This window comes from Atractosteus spatula, chromosome 3 (genome assembly GCF_055471065.1).
Source record: "Atractosteus spatula isolate fAtrSpa1 chromosome 3, fAtrSpa1.hap1, whole genome shotgun sequence".
Classification (NCBI taxonomy): domain Eukaryota; kingdom Metazoa; phylum Chordata; class Actinopteri; order Semionotiformes; family Lepisosteidae; genus Atractosteus; species Atractosteus spatula.
The window spans coordinates 18,947,213-18,967,844 of NC_142708.1; the positions used below are offsets into that span (position 1 = coordinate 18,947,213).

The window sequence follows — 20,632 nt, forward strand, 5'->3', positions numbered from 1 at the left end:
TTAAGCATATCGTGGTCCAGTCAGTAATGATCACCTAATCAAGATGATGCCACAATATTTAATCACTATCTCAACCGTGTATACACATTTTACTAAAAACATAGAGTTACGTAAATGTTTAGAATAATATCTTCTGTATAGAAACTACTGGAGTCTAAAAGGGTTGCTTTAGCCTAAAGAAGAAATAAAAAATATTGAATGAACAATATATTCAGTCCTTTTCGATCCCTCATTGTGAATCACAGGGCATGGGAAATGGTATACGGTAAAAATACGAAACAGTTCATTTGAAACCTTAAGGTGATTTGTCATTGATTAGATTAAAGAAAATACCATCTGAAAAGGTCAGCTATTCCAGTTATTATCCAGGACAACACTCCTCTCTGTGTAATGTTTTTCCTTTCGGCTTGTTGTGTGACAGTGCCACAGCTGGGCTCTCTGGTATGCAGGCAGTTTTGCATGAGCTGGTGTATCCCAAAAGGCGAAGTGCCAGCTCTCCAGTCCACAAGTCTTGAGTGGTATCTCATGTGCCACAAGAGGGCAGAGCTGCACTCTAGCCATGTTTCCTATAATTGCAATGAAAAAGAACTATTTTTTGAGGGCTGAGTTTCTCTGTAGCACTCTTGTTAAACGAGTGTTTCATTTTGTAAGTGTTTTGAGAATGCCCTGAATATTCTGTCAGTTTTTCAAATAGACTACTGAACTCTTTTACAGCATAAAATGTGAAGTCTACCGTTTCTCTCATACCTGAGTAATGACTGTTTGATAATGTGACAATGTCAATGAATAGGCTTGAAAGGAATATGCACTCTTACACCATTATTTAATATGAGCTTGACTTTCATCATAACTGCTACTATTTCTTATATGGTGTATTTAAAATATCTCACTATAAACATTATTGTGGCCAGAGAAAAGTATATTTCTAAAAGCATTAGGACATGGCTGGAGTTTTTTCCATTCATCATTGTACTGCACCAGTCTTGGGAGCCATAAGTGCTGACCATCATAATGAACTCACACAACACAGAATTATTGAACTAAAGTAACCAGGAAATGCAGATGATATACAGTAAATTGCTCCAAAGGCAGTAATCTCATCTTGACACTAAATTATTAAAACCGCTTGTGTAATACTACCTCCTTAAAATATTTTTTTAAATTTTAATACTTGTTATCATAGTTATAAACTAAATCCCACCTAGGTTGCTAGGTGTCCAGGATAGGCTCTTGTCAGGTTAAGTGTTTTACTGAAAAAGGATGGTGTCATTTTTGTGCATAGTTTTAATTTGACTTGCTGTTATTATCATGTTAAATTATTATAGAAGTGTTACCAATAACAGTACTGATATCAAATTGAATATTAAGATATTATCAATAAACAATGATTAAACAAAATACACTTGTAAAAATGGTGAATGAATGGAAGTTTGGAGTGTGAATGAAACACAAACATTTTAATATGGTAAGATAAACATAGAAATGATATTGTAAGCATAATACACTAGGTAATGTGTTTGAAATATTTCAATTGACATTGGTCATTTTAAATAGACCACAATAAAATTAGAAATATTTTAAATGTTTATTGAAATTATTTACTTGTGCTATTAAATTTCCAGAATAGCCCAAATACTTTACACTGAGCAACATTAGAAACTCAATAGATGCTCTTAGTTACTCATTTGTTTGCATTTTTAATTCCTTTTAGTATAGTTGCTGTGCAGTAAATATTTTAAATTATATGGATTCATATTTAGATTGGTGCAAAGCTCCCAGACATTTTCAGATGTATTATATACAGTATCTCTACTTAATTCTTAAACAATCTTTTTAAATGATCAGTGAAATAAAGATTTAAGAGGAAAAGTCAGAAACAAAGTATTTGTGCAGGGCCATAGTTCACTGTGAGCTAAAAGAAATCTTTATAGTGTGTGTGATGAGAGTGGCACTCTATACAGTATAGTTTAGTAAACTGATATGCAGTGACACACACTGTACTTGGAAGAGTTATCTTCACACATGTGGTGGTCAGCAGAGATAATTAAATGTTTTCTTAGTACTGTAGAGTATTGACTGCCACCATTGAATGCAGTGATACAGATATAGACAGCACATGGAAAAGAGCAAACATGCTCTTCAACAGACCACACAGAATCACAGTGAACTGAGACGTTGAAGCTTATGGAATGTTAACAGCTGTCTCGTTACAACTTCCTGTCGAGATTTCACTGTACCTTCAAAAGAACAGGAGTGGTAGCATTCTACGGATTTGTGTATAAAGTTGAATTAATTTGATTCTATATATCACAAAATTATTTTTGTGAGTGCGATGTTGGAAGCAGAAATAGCATTCAGTGAGCTGTTAAAGACCAACGGCCTTCAATGAGTGTAACAACTCCCCTTTCTGTTGTTTTGAATGTTTCAAGAAGAGATAGGTATGCAGTATAGTGCTCTAGATGTATCAAAAACTAGCTTTTTTGGGGAAGTTGAAATGTGAAAAGTGAATCTGACTTGTAGTTTGTATAAACCTAGGACCTGGCAGCTTTTTGAGTCTATAAAAGCTGGGATTTTATTTTATTTTCAAAAGGCTCATCTCTGACTTTTCTTTGTTTAGAAATCCTACTTTACATGGGATTGAAAAGGCTTCAATCTACCTTTTGTCCACTCACAGTGAAGTCCAGTATTGAATTTTCAAAGTCATTTATCAATACTATAGCTGTGACAAAGGTGGTGCTTGGCTGTCTTGAAGTGAATGAGGAACCGTGGCAGTGCAGTCTTAATTCCTATTTGCTGGTCACAAAGATGGACTCCATTAATGTAATGAGTTTTAAATTTATGGAAGAGTGACCGCAGCATTGTATCATAGGGTATTAACCTAAAGTTCTTTAGTACAGTTAACATAAATCACTGCTGCTTTCTTCTAGACTTTTAGTGCTGCAGGCGTCTGTTAGCTGTTGTAGAAAGTCATACATGATTAATTTGTAAATCTTTAATACAACAAACATCCTATTATTATGCTTAATATGTTTGGAAACATTTAAGATATTTTTTCTTTTTAGGAATATACAACAGTCGTAATTTGGTCTGTACAATGATCTCAGGGAATATGGAACATTTCATGCAGCTTAAGATTTTCCTTATCTGCATGACTGCTCTGCAAATGCCCTCGTAAAAAGGGTTAAATTACCGCAGTTAACTGTAGCTTTAATAAGAGCTTTAACCCTTCTCCACAGGTCTTAAATGGAAGTATGTAGAAACCCTTCTGGATTTCAGTCATTAGGGAACAAGACTGAGGATTCACAGACGCTGGGATTTTGTATAATCAGTTGCCTCCACCCCTTGTTTGAACTATTTAGTGTAGCCAGTTTCAGGCCCAACAGTAGAATTTTATTTGTCTGCATATTTTACTTTTATTAAAAGACTTCAGGAGCTTGTTCTGGTGCCAGGATTGGCAAGGATTGCATTCATTTATCACTGCAGTAAAGAAAAGCGCAAAGTTCAGATGTGAACATTTGCATATTCATCTTTTTTAGAAATACCTCTTTAATGCCCCCCAGTCCAAAAACAAGCAAGTATATGAAATGTAATATTCTTGCACAGATATCAATAAAAGAGCAAGCTAAAATTATTTCATGTAATATTCTTGTTGTAATTGTGAGCAGAAAATGACCTAAAGTAAGGTCGTTCTGGTCTGTGTTCAACCTCAATATGTCAGTAACATGCTGGTCATCCTGTGTGTTATATTTCACTTAGTCATTAACCTTTGGGCTTGGGAAAGCTCCAATAATAAATACAAATCTTGACAAGACACTGTGCATATCATGCAGATTGGCATGATCCTGCAGAGTCTCATAAAAATAGTGCATTCTTGTAAAATCTTATATTGAAAAAGCTTCAGTTTATGCTTTTAAAGTTGGAAAGAAGTGGTGAAAACACTATCTAATGTCGATTTAGATATTATATTAGATTATCTAAATTTATTTTTTAGTTCTTGATGTCCACATATTTTCTTTAAATCAAAGTACATTTTAATCAATGTAGTAACGATTATTCCAACTTAAGTGTTAATTAGTATAACTGGGTATGTACAGTAGAAAGTATTTTTACAAATGTGGATTTATACAATTATTATATAGCTTTTAACAATAAAACACAAATATCTGATTTTTCCCCTGCAGCAAAATATGCACTGTTTGAATGCTGGAAATGGCTTTAGCTGCAAACTACCTGCATGACATAAGATGAATAAATAATTTAAACTTAAAAATCTGAATAGACTTATGTAAATTTGAAGCTTTTTTGCTTCAGCTACAATACCGCTGTCATCCAACAGTACAGCTAAGTCAGGCTAAAAAAATACATCCTTACTTCATTTAGACTTCTCTGGGCACTGGGAGTAATTACAATGCATTTATTTTGAGTGAGTATAGATTTTACAACAGCTCATGGTAAGCAGGGAACAATCTAGACACTTTCTTCGGTAATCACTCGGGGATGATAGGGCAATGGGCTGAAGTGATGTAGTCAGTTTCACGCTGCTACATGCAAGTTTACTAAGATCAGCTAATCTGTTACTAAAATGATTTAGTGACAGGTTGTTTAATATATGACTATGCTGAGTACAATATAATAGAATTCATCTTCCTCTCATCCGTCTATGTTCTTATTCTTTTTTTCCTGCAAGGGCAGTCAAAGGATACCGTTTTCTATGCTGTTGTAAGCTTTGTCGGAAGCCCATTAACATTACAGGAATGAGAACTGGAGGTGTCCTGGTTTTCCTTTTATATTTGGTACGGTGCTATATCTGCATTACCTGGGTCTTTTCTCTCTTCGAAATCTCCTACTTCACTGGTCAAAGAGAAACTCTTGCTGCTTTGCTTGCATTATTCCCTCGGCCTATTGTTATGTATAAATATGCTTTATAGGGAATCTCGTTTTTATTATTTTCCCAGCTCTGGCACTATAGTTTTCATGGGCCTCTCCACAGACAAATCTCCGCTGGCCACCTGGGGTCAGTGAAATGGGCTTTAATAAAAGCAGAATGCTGCGCTTCAGTGTCCGATGCAGTCATGTACGACGGCACATCCTTTCACTGTCTGTAGATGAACTGCTGAGTGGTACCTGCATCTTTATCCACTCCATTTATTAGATTTGTTTTCCCATAGATGTCCTGTGGATGCAGACACTGCGCAGTAGTTTCAGTCTGCTGTGTCGCTACCTACTCCTCCTCCAACTGTCTTGCTTTGGCTGTTTCTCATTGTTTAGTCTTAACGAAACACTTAGTCCACGTGTAGTTCCTTAACCTATTATATGTGCTTAGTGGTCTTGTAAGCTTTAGATGCAATTCATTTTTTAAATCTTAGTAATGCAGCACGTTTACAGCTCTTGTGCAGTGTTTAGTCGAAAAGTCTGCTCGTTTCTATTTTAGTATGAAGTAAACTTAGAACAAGACCACTGACATGCTGATCTTATCTGATCTGATGCAGTTTACACCAGTGAATTGAAGTGTTGGTAGTTTTTCCAGCCGTCCTCATACACACAGGTCTTACTTTTACATGAGGCTGGTATTGGCAGGAAAGTTTTGTTTTCTCGTTAAAAGAGGAAATGGTTTGAGACCACATACCCTGATCCAAAAACTGTCTGATCTTTACAGACCTAACAAAATGCATTATGCATTGCAAACAAGAATAAAATGCTTTATTTCTATTATTTTAAGTGTATTAGACCATGGCGTTGCATATTTAGCTTTCATATAAAGGACGATGTGGCGACAGTCAGTGACCTGAATCATAAGGTCAGCAGCTTGAATCCCAGAGCTAACTCATGCTGGAGATGAAGACAGTGTTGAATCTCACTCCAGGCCTTATTCAAAACCTTTTTTTGGTGGGTGTGAAGAAAGGGGGGTAGCATTCTTAACTATAAGTATTTGCCTTCACAGCATCTTACCGATATTTGCATCTGACTGTTGCTCAAGATTAAAACATTGATATGCTGTGGCTGTAAGCAAGCTTGGGGCAGGGTCTAGGGTCATTATAGTAGATGAAATGTACTTTTTTTTTAGCTGGTGTTTGAGGTGAACTTAAAGCTTGTGTATAAATTGTGCTTTTGGGATTTGTTTTGCATTTTAGATAACTGGTTTGTGATTTCTCTCCTACTTTATGTTCTTGTTCACAGAAAAGTAAGGCCGCAGTAGCAGCTAAGTTTTAATTGTGGTCGTATTTAATCTTTTTCCTGATCCTTTTCCCCCAGCTGTTTTCTCTTTTAAAAAGAAACACAATGCAAAAAAAGTCACTAAAGTGAATCTTGTATGAGCATTAATTCATTTATAATGTAGGTTAGTATTAGTTGCACATTATTCAGTATTTTCCTATGGAACATGTCTTTTTTCTTAGAATGAAAAAATGGTAGAATGAATACAATGGTAAGTTAATACAAGAGAAAATTTTCAGACCAGGGTGAAATGTTTTATCCAAAAATAAGGACATTGAACAATGTTTGTTGGGAAAACTGTGATTTAATTTTACAGTAGCATTGTATGCCTTTGTTTTACAGTGTTCAGCATTTATATTATTTTTTTAGAAATTGGAACATTAACCACCTCAGCAATAAATGTGTGTGTTCTGCTTGAATCTTTGCTAACATTTGGGCAAAGAAAAGAATGCAAGTGAATTCATTTAAAAAATGTGATGTGTGCTTTTAGGAAATATGACAATTCTGTTAATTTAAGAAATATGAGTGACTAATTTATTTATGAATCCTTTAATTTAGATTTTTTGGAAAGTGTTATTGTTAGTCTTTTTGTTCTTTTTAGTTTGTAAAATGAGATTACAGTACTTTTACTTGGTACTTTGAGCAGAATCTACTTATGTTCTGTTATTGGATTACTGTTATTAATTTTTGTATAGATTTTTTAAGGTTTCCAATTCAATTTTTTATTGTAACTTTTTACTTTTTTCACTTAATAGAATTTGGTTTTCCTTCCTGATAAACCCTCTTAAACCAGATACCTTTTTGTTAGCTCACTGCGTAGCTCCTAGGTTCTCATCCTTGGGTCACCTAACCCTTGTTAAGTTTCTTGAAATGGGTTTTATTTCCTCCAGTTTCAGATAACATATTAGGGAGACTAAGGATTTTTACTAACTTTTGTCAGAAAGCAGAGAAAATCATTCACACAGGAGGAGCCTGTAAATAATGTTTTAAGGTAAATTTGATCAGTTTTTTGGATCAAATTCCTGTCAGAGAATGTAGTTATTTAATAACTTTTCAGAAGTTGAAAATGAGTTTCTACTATTATAAATGCAGTTTAAGTAATACACACAATACTTAAGTACTTCTTTGTTTACTATAATAACTTATTTATAGGCCTTTTAAAAAAATGGATACACTATGTGAGTATTGTTCCAATTGACATAACCTGACATTTATGACAGTCTTTTTTATTTCCAGACATCCTCCCTGAGTTTACATGAATTAACAAGATATTGTTGTTCAGTATCAGAGTTATGGGATGTGGGAGAAACGATGCCTGTTACTAAGCAAACACCAAATGTGTGAAATGAGACTGACAAGACTGCTTATTTGAATTGTGGGAGAGGTCTTGTGTTAAGACACAGGAAGTACCAATTTAAGATATGGAGAAAACATTGCCTAATACTGATTTGACACACTGACCCACTCAAAAAAGACAGCCCTAAGGCCTGATAAGCACAACATTGGGCTGACTTTCCTCCACCACCACCCCCCCGACGCGCACACACGAGTGCACACGTTAAACTGTATGCGTTGATTAGGCTCATGGGAGGAAAAGAGAATGTGATTACACAGTGAGGTCAGTGGACATTCATCACTCATTTGTGTGAGAAATAGGCCTGGATTAAATTGAAACTTTGACCCACCCGCCAGTCATCCATGCGCAAGCCAGCACTTGATGGTGGCCTACTGTTCGTTAGACTCAAAAAGCCTCTGGCAATTCAGAAAGCTGCTACGAAGTGACATAATTTGGAATTTGCAAGTGATGGTTGGGTCGAAGTTTTGATTTAATCCTGGCCATAGGCAACAGGACATTCTTACTCTGGGGAAAGCGCTGAGCATCTATGAAAGAACTTGCATAAAATTTTAGTTTATGTGTTTGGGAGAATAAGCATTTGAAACATTGTTGCTTGAAAATGTATTGACTAAAATATTTCTTTGCAACATTAAAAATCAGTTCAAGAAAATACGAAAAATGGCACAACCTGAATAGAAGCTGTATACTTTAAATACAAATACATATAAAAATAAAAAAATATATGGCAAGTTACAACGAAGGGTGTTCCACAGTATTCAAAATATAATGTATAGCTGTGTTTTACCAAGCTGAAACAGCAGTTTAGGCATCATGAAATAAATATTAAAAATTCAAAAGCATCCCTTTTGTTTTTTTTTTTTAAACAACACTGCATTAAAATTAGACTTGATCATTCATCAAGGATTTCCCTTATGTTCTGTGTTGTTTGTGCCCTGGAGACATGAAAATACCCAACAGATATTTACAACCTCATACAAGATTAAAAAATAAACTCATGTAGTTTGCTACGGGCGCCATTTTTTAAAATTGTATTCTCTTTTCTTTTCTTTTCTGCTTTTGCTCAGTAAGACACACTAATGTGCACACACCATTCATGTAAGTGTTAAGGGCCACTTGTTTACATATAAGGTCCTGAGACCTTAAACCTGACACCAGTCTCACTCTGAACTCTTGGCTCCTTCCAAACTGAAGCATCAGCTGAGGTCTCGAGACACAGGCTTTCAGGCTCGAGCAGGGAGGCACATTATTCCTGTGACTGTGGAATTCCCTGCCCAGGGATATTAGGAATGCTTCAGCAATTTCCCTTCGAAGTCAAAACATAATACCTGTTTATTTTCACTTCTTGGAGTAGACAAATTGACTCTGCAGGTCCTACAATGTCTTGATTCTCATGTCAGGGAAATTTAAGATTTTTCAGTACGATAAGTCAGTTCAGCTTGTAAGCTTACCTAATTGCCGAATTTCCTACCTTTTTTGGGCATTGCTGAGCTAGCAAGTCTGGCTGAGGTGTTTCCAGTCTGGGTCAGCTTAACCCGCTCGACATACTATTAAGCTTTTAAAAGCTTAAGTTCCTCAGTAAAAAATACTGTGGCAAGAATGTTTCTCAGTCATCAGTATGAGGCTAGACAGAAATCAAGATTAATTCGCCAGAGATCTCATGCAGTACAAACATAGGGTACATAGAATATCTGAAGACATACTTCATATTGGCCATCCAGTTCAGCTGATAAAAAGAAGTAGAAAAAAGACATCTTGTTTTTTTCAGGACTATGGGTTGCCTTGTTCAAAATACCTCCCCCATCCTTTACAGGAGGTGTTCTTGGACAGCTCACCATTGTTTTGAATGGGTGAATGAGATTACAGAGCTGTCCATCTCATGGTTAAAGAAGACCCCTTGCAAATGCAGTTAATTTCCCAAAGGGTTATAAGAGCTCTTCAATGTACTTCCTTGTAGGATCCGTCACAAACAATGCAGTCGTTAAATGGACAATGCCTAAAGCTCCTCTAGGCCCCTTACCAGCTATGGCTTTACAAACTGTGAAACTGTGTATGTACAGTCTCCCTCTTTTTGTAACATTTCCACAACCGTAGTACGGAATTGGGCATATCCGCAGTCTATCTGGGCTGCTGCTTGCCTTTGAATGTGATCCCCAGGCTTCAACTTGGTTTGAAAAAGGTGCAAAAAGGGGAAAATATGTAACGTCTTTAGAAAGACAATTAGTTAGAAGTGGATTATTGGCTTGCTCGTGGTGAAATGGCGGCTTCAGTGAGGAGATTCATGGGAGTTACCAAGTCAACCATTAGGACAATAAAGAAGAACAAAGCAGTTAGAGCTAATATTGCTGGTGGTTTTGTTATTTCACGTTTTTATTAAAAATAATTCATAGAGTGCATAGTATCTATTAAATATGTTTTGTTGCTTGAAGAGAACATTTACATTAGTTTAGTGACAGGAGAAACCATACTTCCCCCAAAGACTCTTTTCCATAACGTACACACACAAAGTTATTAAGGGAATATTGTAGATCTAAAAATACCAAGTTAATGCATGTGAGTACATGGTGTTTATTATCACAGAGTAAGGAGTAAAAGCATTCATGACTATTAAGTTTTAATTCAGGGTAAGGATTATATATGATGTATAACAATATCAAACAAGACAAAATTTCTTTTCCGCATATGAGGCTTAGAAGATCAAAGTGCTCTCCCACCCTTGTTCAGTTGTGGTTATAAATTAATACAGTGGTTGCTTCTGTCCTAATGTGCCCACCAGAGAGAAACAGACCAGGGCTTAGTAGTTCTGTAGATAAATTTAGTCCTGTAGTAAATTTCCCAAACTCTCTTCTCTTCAACTTTGCAAATCAACACTGAGTGAAGACTATAGTGACTACAGAAATCAAGAAATAATTTGAAAGCCAAAATCACATCCAATCAAAATAGAGGACATCGTAAATTTTCTCATTCTGTTTGGTGAGTAGTCTAACCATCCTGTTGTCACATCTATGTACTGTACACTGTGATGACTGCAGTTCATTTCATTTCATTCATGTGCAGTTAATAAAAGGATGTCTTTAGCTGCTCGATTGAATATTTCATTAAATTTTTTATTATTTTGATTAGTAATTCATGTTTAATTATTTAATTAATTGGGAAAAAAACATTATTTTCTTGAGAGATCATGTGTAGATTCTGGTAAAATATCAGAGTTGTTTTTAGCACAATGTATTTTTTTCTGTTATTCCTGGATGACATATAGAATAAACCTTGCATTGAAGTAGGCTGAAAATTTCAATTAGACGGGAGAATTATTTTACTGTAATTAAAGTAATTCTTTATCCCTTTATTCTGTTGATGAGTGCTTCTCAGAGTTTACTTCCATTTACTGTAGAATTTTCCCTGTCAAGCTGAATTGAATTCTTCTCTGCAGGGAAGCCTTTAACAAAAGGCAGATGCCTCATATCGAAGTGCCAGCATAAATTTTGCTACAAAGTAAAAAACTTATGTTTAACAAATTTGTAGAACAGAATGTTTACAGAAAAGTATCGTAAAGTTTTTGTAGTTGTATTTCTCTTGTTGTTTACTACAAACTGTGAAGTTTCAAGCAATTTGGCGCAGTGGTTCAAAGGCAGTGGTGGTCAGGCAGCAGGCAGGAACACAATTTCATCATATGTTAACTGTCATTAGGTGATACCTACCAAGTTTGGAGTTAATTGCCCAAACAGTCCTCGGATATGAGTAGATTGAATATGAGGGCACATTTGACCAAGCAATTGATGACCCGCAATAGGAAGAAAAATCATCACGACAACATGTTATGTGTAAAGCCTGAAGTTTTTAAAATAGGTATATCAGTTGTCAAGACACAGGCAGCCTGGGTGTGAGATCAAAATGGTGGCCTCTCAGCCATCTTGGTATGAACAGGTATCTCTTTTTTATTCTCATTCTCATACCATTTTATTCTCTTGATACTAGCATTATACCTGCTACAAGTTTGAACTTGTTTGACCAAAGAGTTTTTAATTAGGACCAGTGTGTGCAATAGTTTCTCAGAATGGTTTGTGATCCATAGCAAATAATTAGCAGGTTTTCAAAGACGACCTACACAAAGGTTTGTTGATGAAGCGTTACAAGTTGTAAGTAAGTCAAGCAAACGCCATATGGTGGATGAAGAAAGACTGATGTAAAGCTAACTTTACCTGCCCATGTTCTTTTATTTTTCCATTTTTATGTATCATTTTCTTCATTTTTACGTCCCTCAGATGTACAACAATATAAACTAATCAGGTTGACAGGACAGATTGAGATTCTTGTGGTTACATCTGATTCAGGTACAATAGCATGCCAGTTCAATTTAATGTTCAGTAAGTAGATTTATATAATTCATTACACAGTACATTACATTATACATTATACAGTATGGAAGTTGTTGCCTAAGGAGCAGTTTTAAGTATTTTACTTCCATTATCACTATATTTGTAGTGTTATTAGCTTTTGGAAATTATAGTAAACAATTGTAATATTTACGTGATATATTTTTAAAAAGTTTAATCAGACCAAAAGATTTAAATAAACAAGAATCTGTGATTTTCTGTCCACTCTTTATTGTATGTACTACTGTGCAATAAAGTATTCTCAAAGTAAAATGTTTTTAATTTTAATTATCTGTTTTAGTGGCAATCACTCCTGGGTCTGCTTTCTGTTATGTACACTATTTTAAAATAATTAAAATGTTAACTATTAATCTTACTGTGTCCTGTTTTGCGCATGGATATTAGAAAATTCAAGGTGTGTCTTGAAATCTTGTGTATTTTGTTTTGTCCTATAGTTATTTTAAGAAACACATAAGGGAAAGGGTCCAGCACTGATAGTTACAATTCATGCAATTCCTTAACCTGAGATAAACAAGGTAAATTACATACTGTTTACTTGTGGTAGAGCCTTTTTCTTTTGATGCTTATCTTTATTTTATGGTATTTGCTTGTTTTATGATAAATCAGACTAGATAAGCTGTGAAGAACAAGCTTGTAAATTCTTTTAACTTGTTACCCAGGCCATCTCATTGTTAGTACAGTTATCTTCTAGGTATTGAAACCTCAGCACCCCGAGTCTTCAGTGTAGACTGAAGCCATGAAAACACAAGAAATTTTCTTAGCAAAGTCTGTCAGGTAGTCTGCAAAGGCATGTCAATCAAGAGATCAGTCACGTTTTTCACTGTAGTGTGCCTGCCGAGCTCTGAAAGGTTATCAAGTTGAAACCTTGTCATTAGAATTCATACACTTGATTTCTCCAGCTGGACTACCATAAAAAGCTTCAAAGAGCACTTTTAAACTAACTCCCTTCCTGGCGAAGCTATTGTAAGTTTTTTTCTTATGTATAAGCATAACAAGCTATATTTTAAATCTGGGTTTAGCTATCTTTGATAATAAATGCTCTTTTCTGACCTTAAGTTAATTCATCTTTGTTAAGAGAGCTTTGCTTGGGGATTCCTTTATTTTCCCATATAGCCACCCCATAGGTCCAAAAATTAAATATTTATTTGTTCCTTGCAAATTCTATCCATGCACATTGTAGCTGCAAAACCATGTCTGCTGAAATCTGATTTAAACTAGATTTCCATTGGTGGAAATGATGTTTTATGTAATATTTTTTTTTCTAAACCACGTTCATCTGATGTTGCAATGTAATTGATCAAATTCAGGACAAATTTTCCAAGTAGTTTTGTTAGATAGAAAAGGGCTAAAAATGCTATATCATGTCGTAATATTGTGAAGACACAAATTTTACTTCAGTGCGCTGTGGTTTGGCTGTTCATTTTCTGTGCCGTGGCTATGTTATAAAAATCTATGAACATACAGTATTTGTTGAGTAGTTAACTTTTTAGTGTTTGTGAGTGCCAAGTTACAACTGTAGTTTCTTTGTGATCCTTTAATTTTACATTATGCTAATTTAATATTATCAGTTCTTCACATTTTCTAGTGCATCATTACCCCCTTGTAGTCTGATCTTGTCAGATCTCAGGTGCTAAGCAAGGCTGGTCCTGGTCTATGCAGTGCAGGGCTGCTAGGATGTAAACCCACTAAGGAAAACCAGGTGGCTGCTCCCAGTGGCCTTGGTGTGCCAGCAGTGGGTGCTCTTCACTCGGGAGCAGAATTTCCAAACTAAACCAGTTTTCCAAACCAAACCAGTGTGAAGACAGGGGACACTCTGCTGTAGGTGTCATGCTTCAGAGGAGACATTACATGAAGGTCCTAACTACCTGGTCATTAAGAAGACATGTCACTTTTTGGAAGAGCAACCCTATTGCACTGGCACAATTCCACTTAAGACTTGCTCCCTCTGGCCTACATCAATGTCCTCCTTAATTTGATTAATTAATGTCTGCCATGTGTAGGCTCAGGTGGATGAGGTTTGATCTTGCTTATTTGTTCAAAGAGCTTTGGTATCTTTGGAGATATATAGTGTAAAAAATATAGTGTATAATATAAAATATACTGAGTGATATATTGTATTTTTACATGCTTTACTAATTACAAACTTTGTCTACACTTTTCTCTTGGCTTTTTTTAGGACTGTTAAACACTAGCAGAGTTAGTCATTTTGTTTAAATGCATTCAGAAAGCACAATTTTTAATTTTTAATAAAACAAAATGATTCAAAACCAGTTTGAGCACTAAAGTACTGCAACGCATATTTCATTACTCTTTTTTTAAATACTTTATCATCATCACTATTATTTTTTTCTGTTTGGTAAACTTTAGCAATGGTGGTCTTTATTTCTGTTCAAGACCTTTGCGTTTATTTGTAGCAGTTATTTTCTGAGTTATTTTCTTTAATAATCACAAAAGTTCTCCTTCTTTTAGGTTTCCAGTTTCTGTAAAGATGTATAGAAGGAACTGAACAGCTTGTGTGCAGTGTAGTCTGACTCCTTTGATGGAGGAATGTATTACGTTTGGTCTTTTTTAACTTTCAAGACCATTATTGCTTATAAGATTAGATTCTTTTTCTGTCTTGCGTTTGCATATTGCTTAATTTCTTTTTAGACAGGAAATCATTATCCATCACAGAAGACAATTTCCTGCACATGTGATCAGCAGACCTTTAATAATGACTTGCGTCTTAAAGAAAATCCCGACCTCCATTTTAACAAGTTCTCTTCCTGCTGCTGGTTAGAACTGGTAATTTGAGATGTGGGTTTCTCAAATGAGGAGAAATGCAATACAATTTTCCGAAGCAATATCTCAGCAAGTAAAATGTAGGCTCCCTTCTCTGCCACTGACTAAAAGAAATTTGCCATTAGTGCCAAACATTTACATTATACTTACAGATTCCCACCCACACCCACACAAGTCATGAATCCTTGTGTTTTGAGATGTTTTTATTTTATTGCCATAGTATGGAGACCAGGGATATTGAGCTGCAGAAGGTGCCATCTTAGAGAAAAGATGTTAAACCAAGGTCCTGAGTACTTGGTAATTAAAGACCCATGATACTTTTTGAAAGATTAGAGGGATTAGGTTCAACTCTGCGCATAAACAATTTTGGCCTTCCTAAATCTCTCCTATAATTCAACTGCTGAAACAATTTCTTATTTCCCATTTAGTGGGGCTGTGAAGTTCATCTAGTGATGGATGAAATGAGTCCACCCCTATATGTAAAGCACTTTGGGATCTTGTGGGAGGAAAAGTATAAATGCTAGGTACTGTATAATAAATTACCTGAACCTTTCTTATACTTTAAAGGTGATGATGCTGTTAAGTTGCATGCTTTCAGGCACCTGTAAATTTGACTCACTCTGGAAAAAAATCTCACCTTAGCTGATGAAAAGTTGATTTGACATTTTCCTTATTAAAATTTCATCAGAAGTGTTGGCAAGACAAATGTTTCATGAGTTTAAGCAATACCTTTTGCTTATGTCTTCATAGAGACAAATAAATGTGATTCACGGGGGAATAACATCACCCAGTACGAAAATGCTTCTAGAAGTTTTTATTAAGAATTTAGTCCAAATAAAGTTTGACTTAACCGTTTTGTCTGAGGGCCCACAACCTGGCCATAGAAGAAGGAGGAATGCAGAAAGACACATTCGTGCAAGCGAGGCTTTCTGTGGTACTTTATTTATACAGTAGTTCATACATGGGATTTATAATTACAAGTTAATATTGCAGAGGTAAAGGAGACTTTGGTCAGTGTCATCCCTCCCAAATTCAGTTAAAAACTCAATTTGTGAACAGCCACCATGGGTCAGGTGAGTTGTGCTTGTTTGAATTGAATCCAGTACACATGACAGCACATATGACAGACAAGCAGGGTGTGAACACTTGTTCACGCAAAGTGATGGGAACAAGAAAAAGCAAAAGATAAAGTGAATCCCAAAGTTGTAAGTATTGTCCAGTAATTTTAATCTGTTCTGTTATATTTTGCATATGTGATGCTGTTAATATACTGTATAATCATTGTTTAGTACAATATCTCAGGCAAAAAATGAAACAAAAGATAACATGTTCCTTTTTGAAGTGTAGTCACTGGTTCTAGGGCAAAAGATTTTGAAAATGATATCCATTGCAACTCAGTTCTGTGGGAGGAAAGTACACTCTGTGAGCAGTCTGCTTTAGAATTAATCCCCATTCTATCACATGGTTCTACTAGTTACATGCTTAAAGGAGAAAAGCACTGGCAGAGGTTTTTCTGTAGTCTTTGATGGTTCTTTGTACTTTTGTCCATCTCAGTTTCAGAAAAGCGCTTTGCTTTAAAAGTGTTCTCAAAATGATCAAGTATCTTGCTCAGTACCCTATGAACATGGAATCAAAGAGCAGTTTTGATGCATTTTGATTTTCCATTGTAATATATGCATCATATCAATAATAAGCTTAAACTTAAAAAAAAAATATTTGATCAACCATTACTCTACAAAATTCTATCTAAAATCTGAACATAAACAAATCACTACACATAATTGTGGTGATGCAGAAATCCAAAAAAACAAATTTGAATGGTCTTTCAAAAGTAATTTTATATGGTTTATTCTAACCAGTCTTGACAAAATTAGGTTGTGGGAGTAACAAGCCTCCCAGCCATGTTGTTGAAGCTGATGCCCTGGCTTTTTTCAATAAATGGTTGGATGAGACCCTTGGATGAATTAGGTACTAACTACCAAAGAGGGTAGATGGACCAGATGGATACCTATTGTTCATAAGCCTTCTTATGTTTATTATGCAAACACTGTGTCCTCCAAAACAAAGAAAAATGCAACCTAACTGCACACAGTGATTATCTAAATGCAGTTGGAGGAATAAACAGTGTTTTGGCTAAAGTGTTTTGTTACCTAGCATCATGTTTTCACTCTGGATGTGAAAAGGCCTTGGCAGATGTGATGGCCTGGTCATTCTCTGTCTAGTGTTGGGTTTCTTTTCAACATTTGTTCAGGCTGGTTTAAAACTGAAGAAAATGCTATTCTGAACCAAGAAGATTAAAGCAGAAAACAAATGCTGCAGTCAAATAGAAAAATCACCCTCAAAACAATAGGGGCTGCTCTATTCTCAAGAAAAGTTTATTTTGCAGTCAAAAGGCTGAGGCATATTCTGGTAATTTTGTACAGCTTGCACATTGATAGAAAAAGCAGTGACACTTGGTATAATGTCTTCTGAACAAAAATATCTTTAATTGAACCCCCTCCCTCCCAACTCACACTTCCCCAAAAGAATAATGGTCAGATTGTAAAACACGTTTCACTGAGCACTGTGCATATGGCCTGTTAACCTTGTGCAGATTGCTTTTGTGTTTAATTTGATCATTTTGTGAGTGATGTTTTTTTATAGTTCTTACATCATTTTATGGACTATAGTTTGACTGAGACATCCCATTAAACAGAATTATGTCAATTAATTACGAGTGATTTTATTAAATTCTACTAAGTTGATATCAACAATTGTTTTAATAATTTAAAATGTAATGTTTGTTTGATGATACCATAATGTATGTTTTTTATGGGGGACTGTAACAAGTTGTTAAGTATTGGAGAAATAATACTGATTTCAGACAAAAATAATAATATGATCCCTATTTCCATTTACAGAGAATATGCTGAAGTCCATCTTAACCTGACTTTGAGTTTTTCTTTTGGGATAGATGTCTGCTAATTTTTCCCACTTTGCCAGTCAATGACTATAACACATCCTTCACAAAATACAAAATAAAGCAGTTTAAATTAGAAACATCAATGAAGAGCTTGCTTGCACAGAAGCTGCACAAGGGGAGTGAGATCATGATACAGCATCTAACAGACTTTAAGTAGATGGGGATCTCGATACAATTTTACAATTATTTCTTGTTTACTTTGTTAGTGGTTGTGCTGGGGGAATAAAGCATCTGATTTTCCTGCTGTGAGGAAGAAGGCAATTTTATTCTATTAATTACAAAGCACTATCTCATCATTTAGTCATGAATTTATTTAGTTACAAATTCATGAATTTGTTCAAGGTATTGATCAGAAAAATGATCTCTTCAGTGGAAGAATTGTATGACTAAGGTCACATTAGTCATATGGTTATTACACAGGGACAGAATGGCAGCTGTGGTAGAAGCAGAACTAGTATTATTAATTAATTATTTTGTTGTTAATGCATAAATAAAGTTTTAAATTAATCTGAGAATATAGGTTAAGGACACTGGTACAGAGTTACAATTTTGAGGTTAATAAGTGCTTCGGTCAGAGCAAAAGAAAAGGAGTTTTTCAGTACATTTAAGAAGTTTGAAGGTTAAGACTGGTGCTCCAGATTGACAGTGACCCAGAATGCTCATGTAAGTGATGGATTAGCTATTGGATCTAAGCCCTATTGAGCGGACTTGGCAGCAACTTTAACATAGTGTCAAGAAGAGGTGCCCGTGAGAAGTATGGGGTCTGTGGGAGCTTATTGCTCAAGAACTGGCCAGACCAAGTGTGGGTTTGTGCCAGAGGAATGTAAAGTCTGTGTACAGTACCTTAGGGTGAGGAAGGCAATTGTAGCCAAGATTGCACAGTATTAATGTAACTGTAAGTTCATATGTCTTTGTGTTGGCATGCCTCTGACATATGCAAGTTTCATAATGGATGCTTTGAATTGTATCATAAACAAAAGACCTGCATGGAAAAAGTTGTTCAACATGTTGGTTTCGTGATTTACTCTCTTATTTGATGTGTAGCCTATGTGAAGTTGTAATGATCAAATGATTTTTACTGGACGCATAATGTAATGTGTGGATTCAGCTGTTGCATATACTGTATACCTGTAACTGCCACTGTTGAAAGAGTTACAGAAGTTTATTTTACTTTCTTTTTCCTTTGCAGCTTTGATAGCTATTGGCCAGTACAGCACCACCATTGAAACGGTGGATGCAGGATGGTGTAAAGAAATCACAGATCAGGGAGCCACCCAGATTGCTAAAACAAGCAAATCCCTGAGGTATTTGGGACTGATGAGGTGTGATAAGGTAAGAGGTTCCTCTGGAAGCTTCTGGCACTTATTGACTGCCTGCTGTAAACAATAGAAAGGGCAGATCAAGGATTAATCCACAGCTTGGCTTAATCAACTTGTTTACAGACAATGCTTTCCATATGACACATTATGAAATCGTTCCTTTTCTTTGAATCATGCCTTTTTAATGTTTTCTGGCTGTGGGAACATAAAGACTCTTTTGTTGCAGTTTGGAACAAATGAAAATAAAAGCATAAAAATAATAATAAAAATAAGTTGTCTGTTGCTGCTGAGGATGCAAGTAATCGATAAACGTAAACAAAAGGTATATTTGGCTTTGCAGCATCTGTATTTTTCATTAACATTTTAGAATTGTTTTTTAATTACAGTCTTTCATTTACAGTTAGGAGACTGTAAAGAATGCAAAGTCACACAAACCAAAAGGCAGAGCTCAGCCCTCCCCTACTGGTAGCAGATAGACAGTAGTGCACTTAGCTCTCAACCAGGTCAGCGATTCAAAAGTTGCCAGATATGAACCTGGACATATTTTTGCTTCCAGCACCCAGCTTGTATGCAAAGTACTGACATCCATCATATGAAATGTAAAAACTAGGTCTCACCTGCTGTTTCAGCTTTAATGACTACATAATGCTTGTTCGAAAAAGAGCAAGGACACAGGCTTTTAAGCCATGGCTAAAAATTCTGTAAAAATTTTAAAGCCCTTTTGAAACCCAGGCAGTATTTTGGAAAATACTGCAGTACGCAGAACTGTTTGTTTTGAAAGCTAAGCAGATATGTATTGTAGAATACCTCTGGTAAACATACTTCGCATCTCATCATTGTGTTTTATTTGAATTATTGCACATGAATGGATTTAATTCTATAAAGCTCTTTTCAAGTGTTAGTGTCAATACAGAAAATGGAGCAATAGTCTGTTGCGTTTGTGAAGCATCTTTTTTTTATTTGCCTTGCGGATACCCTTATCCAATATATAATATTGTCCATAAGGACAAGAAATAATCATGTGAGTGCAATAATGTAAAATCAGTTAATAAAGTGACAGACACAAACTGGGCAAGAAGCATGAAGTTTCTTTGAAAAAGTTTTTGGGCCCATGTCAGTTTTTCTAATATTTTGCATATGGTCAACACTGAATCATATCAGAACATCATGTGGGTCCTAGTAATTTATAAAAAATATTAGTAATATACAGTATAAAAGGAGCCTAAGTGTACAAATAACTCCAAGGTGTGGTGCTTGTTTTATTTAGTTCATACACAAAGTCATCCAACACCCAATGTCCTTGTGTTCAACAATCCATGGCTGCAGGCCCACTACAGAGAAGGTCAAGGGGACAAAAATATGAACTGCGGGGGAACTTTAGGTTAAACAAGCAAAAAGCAGAATTTAGCCAGGACACCAAGGTTAACACCTTTACTTTTACATGAACGGTATCATGGAATTTTAATTAGGACATCCCTTTAACTTCTCAGTCTGAAGGACAGTACCTCCTGCAGCACATGTACCCTTTGCGGGGCATTTGTCTGAAACAGTGCCAAACCCCACTCCAATACACAATAATGCTGTGAAATAAGTAGTTGTACAGTATATA

At 35.5% G+C, this 20,632-nt stretch overlaps 1 protein-coding gene across 1 annotated transcript in view; it reads left to right on the forward strand.

Annotated features, from left to right (window-relative positions):
• fbxl17 (F-box and leucine-rich repeat protein 17) overlaps positions 1-20,632 on the forward strand; it is a 316,022-nt gene that overhangs the window by 273,131 nt on the left and 22,259 nt on the right. The window contains exon 9 of the mRNA XM_088911430.1: positions 18,894-19,036. Within this exon, the coding sequence (XP_088767556.1) occupies positions 18,894-19,036 (143 nt within the window). The remainder of the gene's footprint in view (positions 1-18,893; positions 19,037-20,632) is intronic.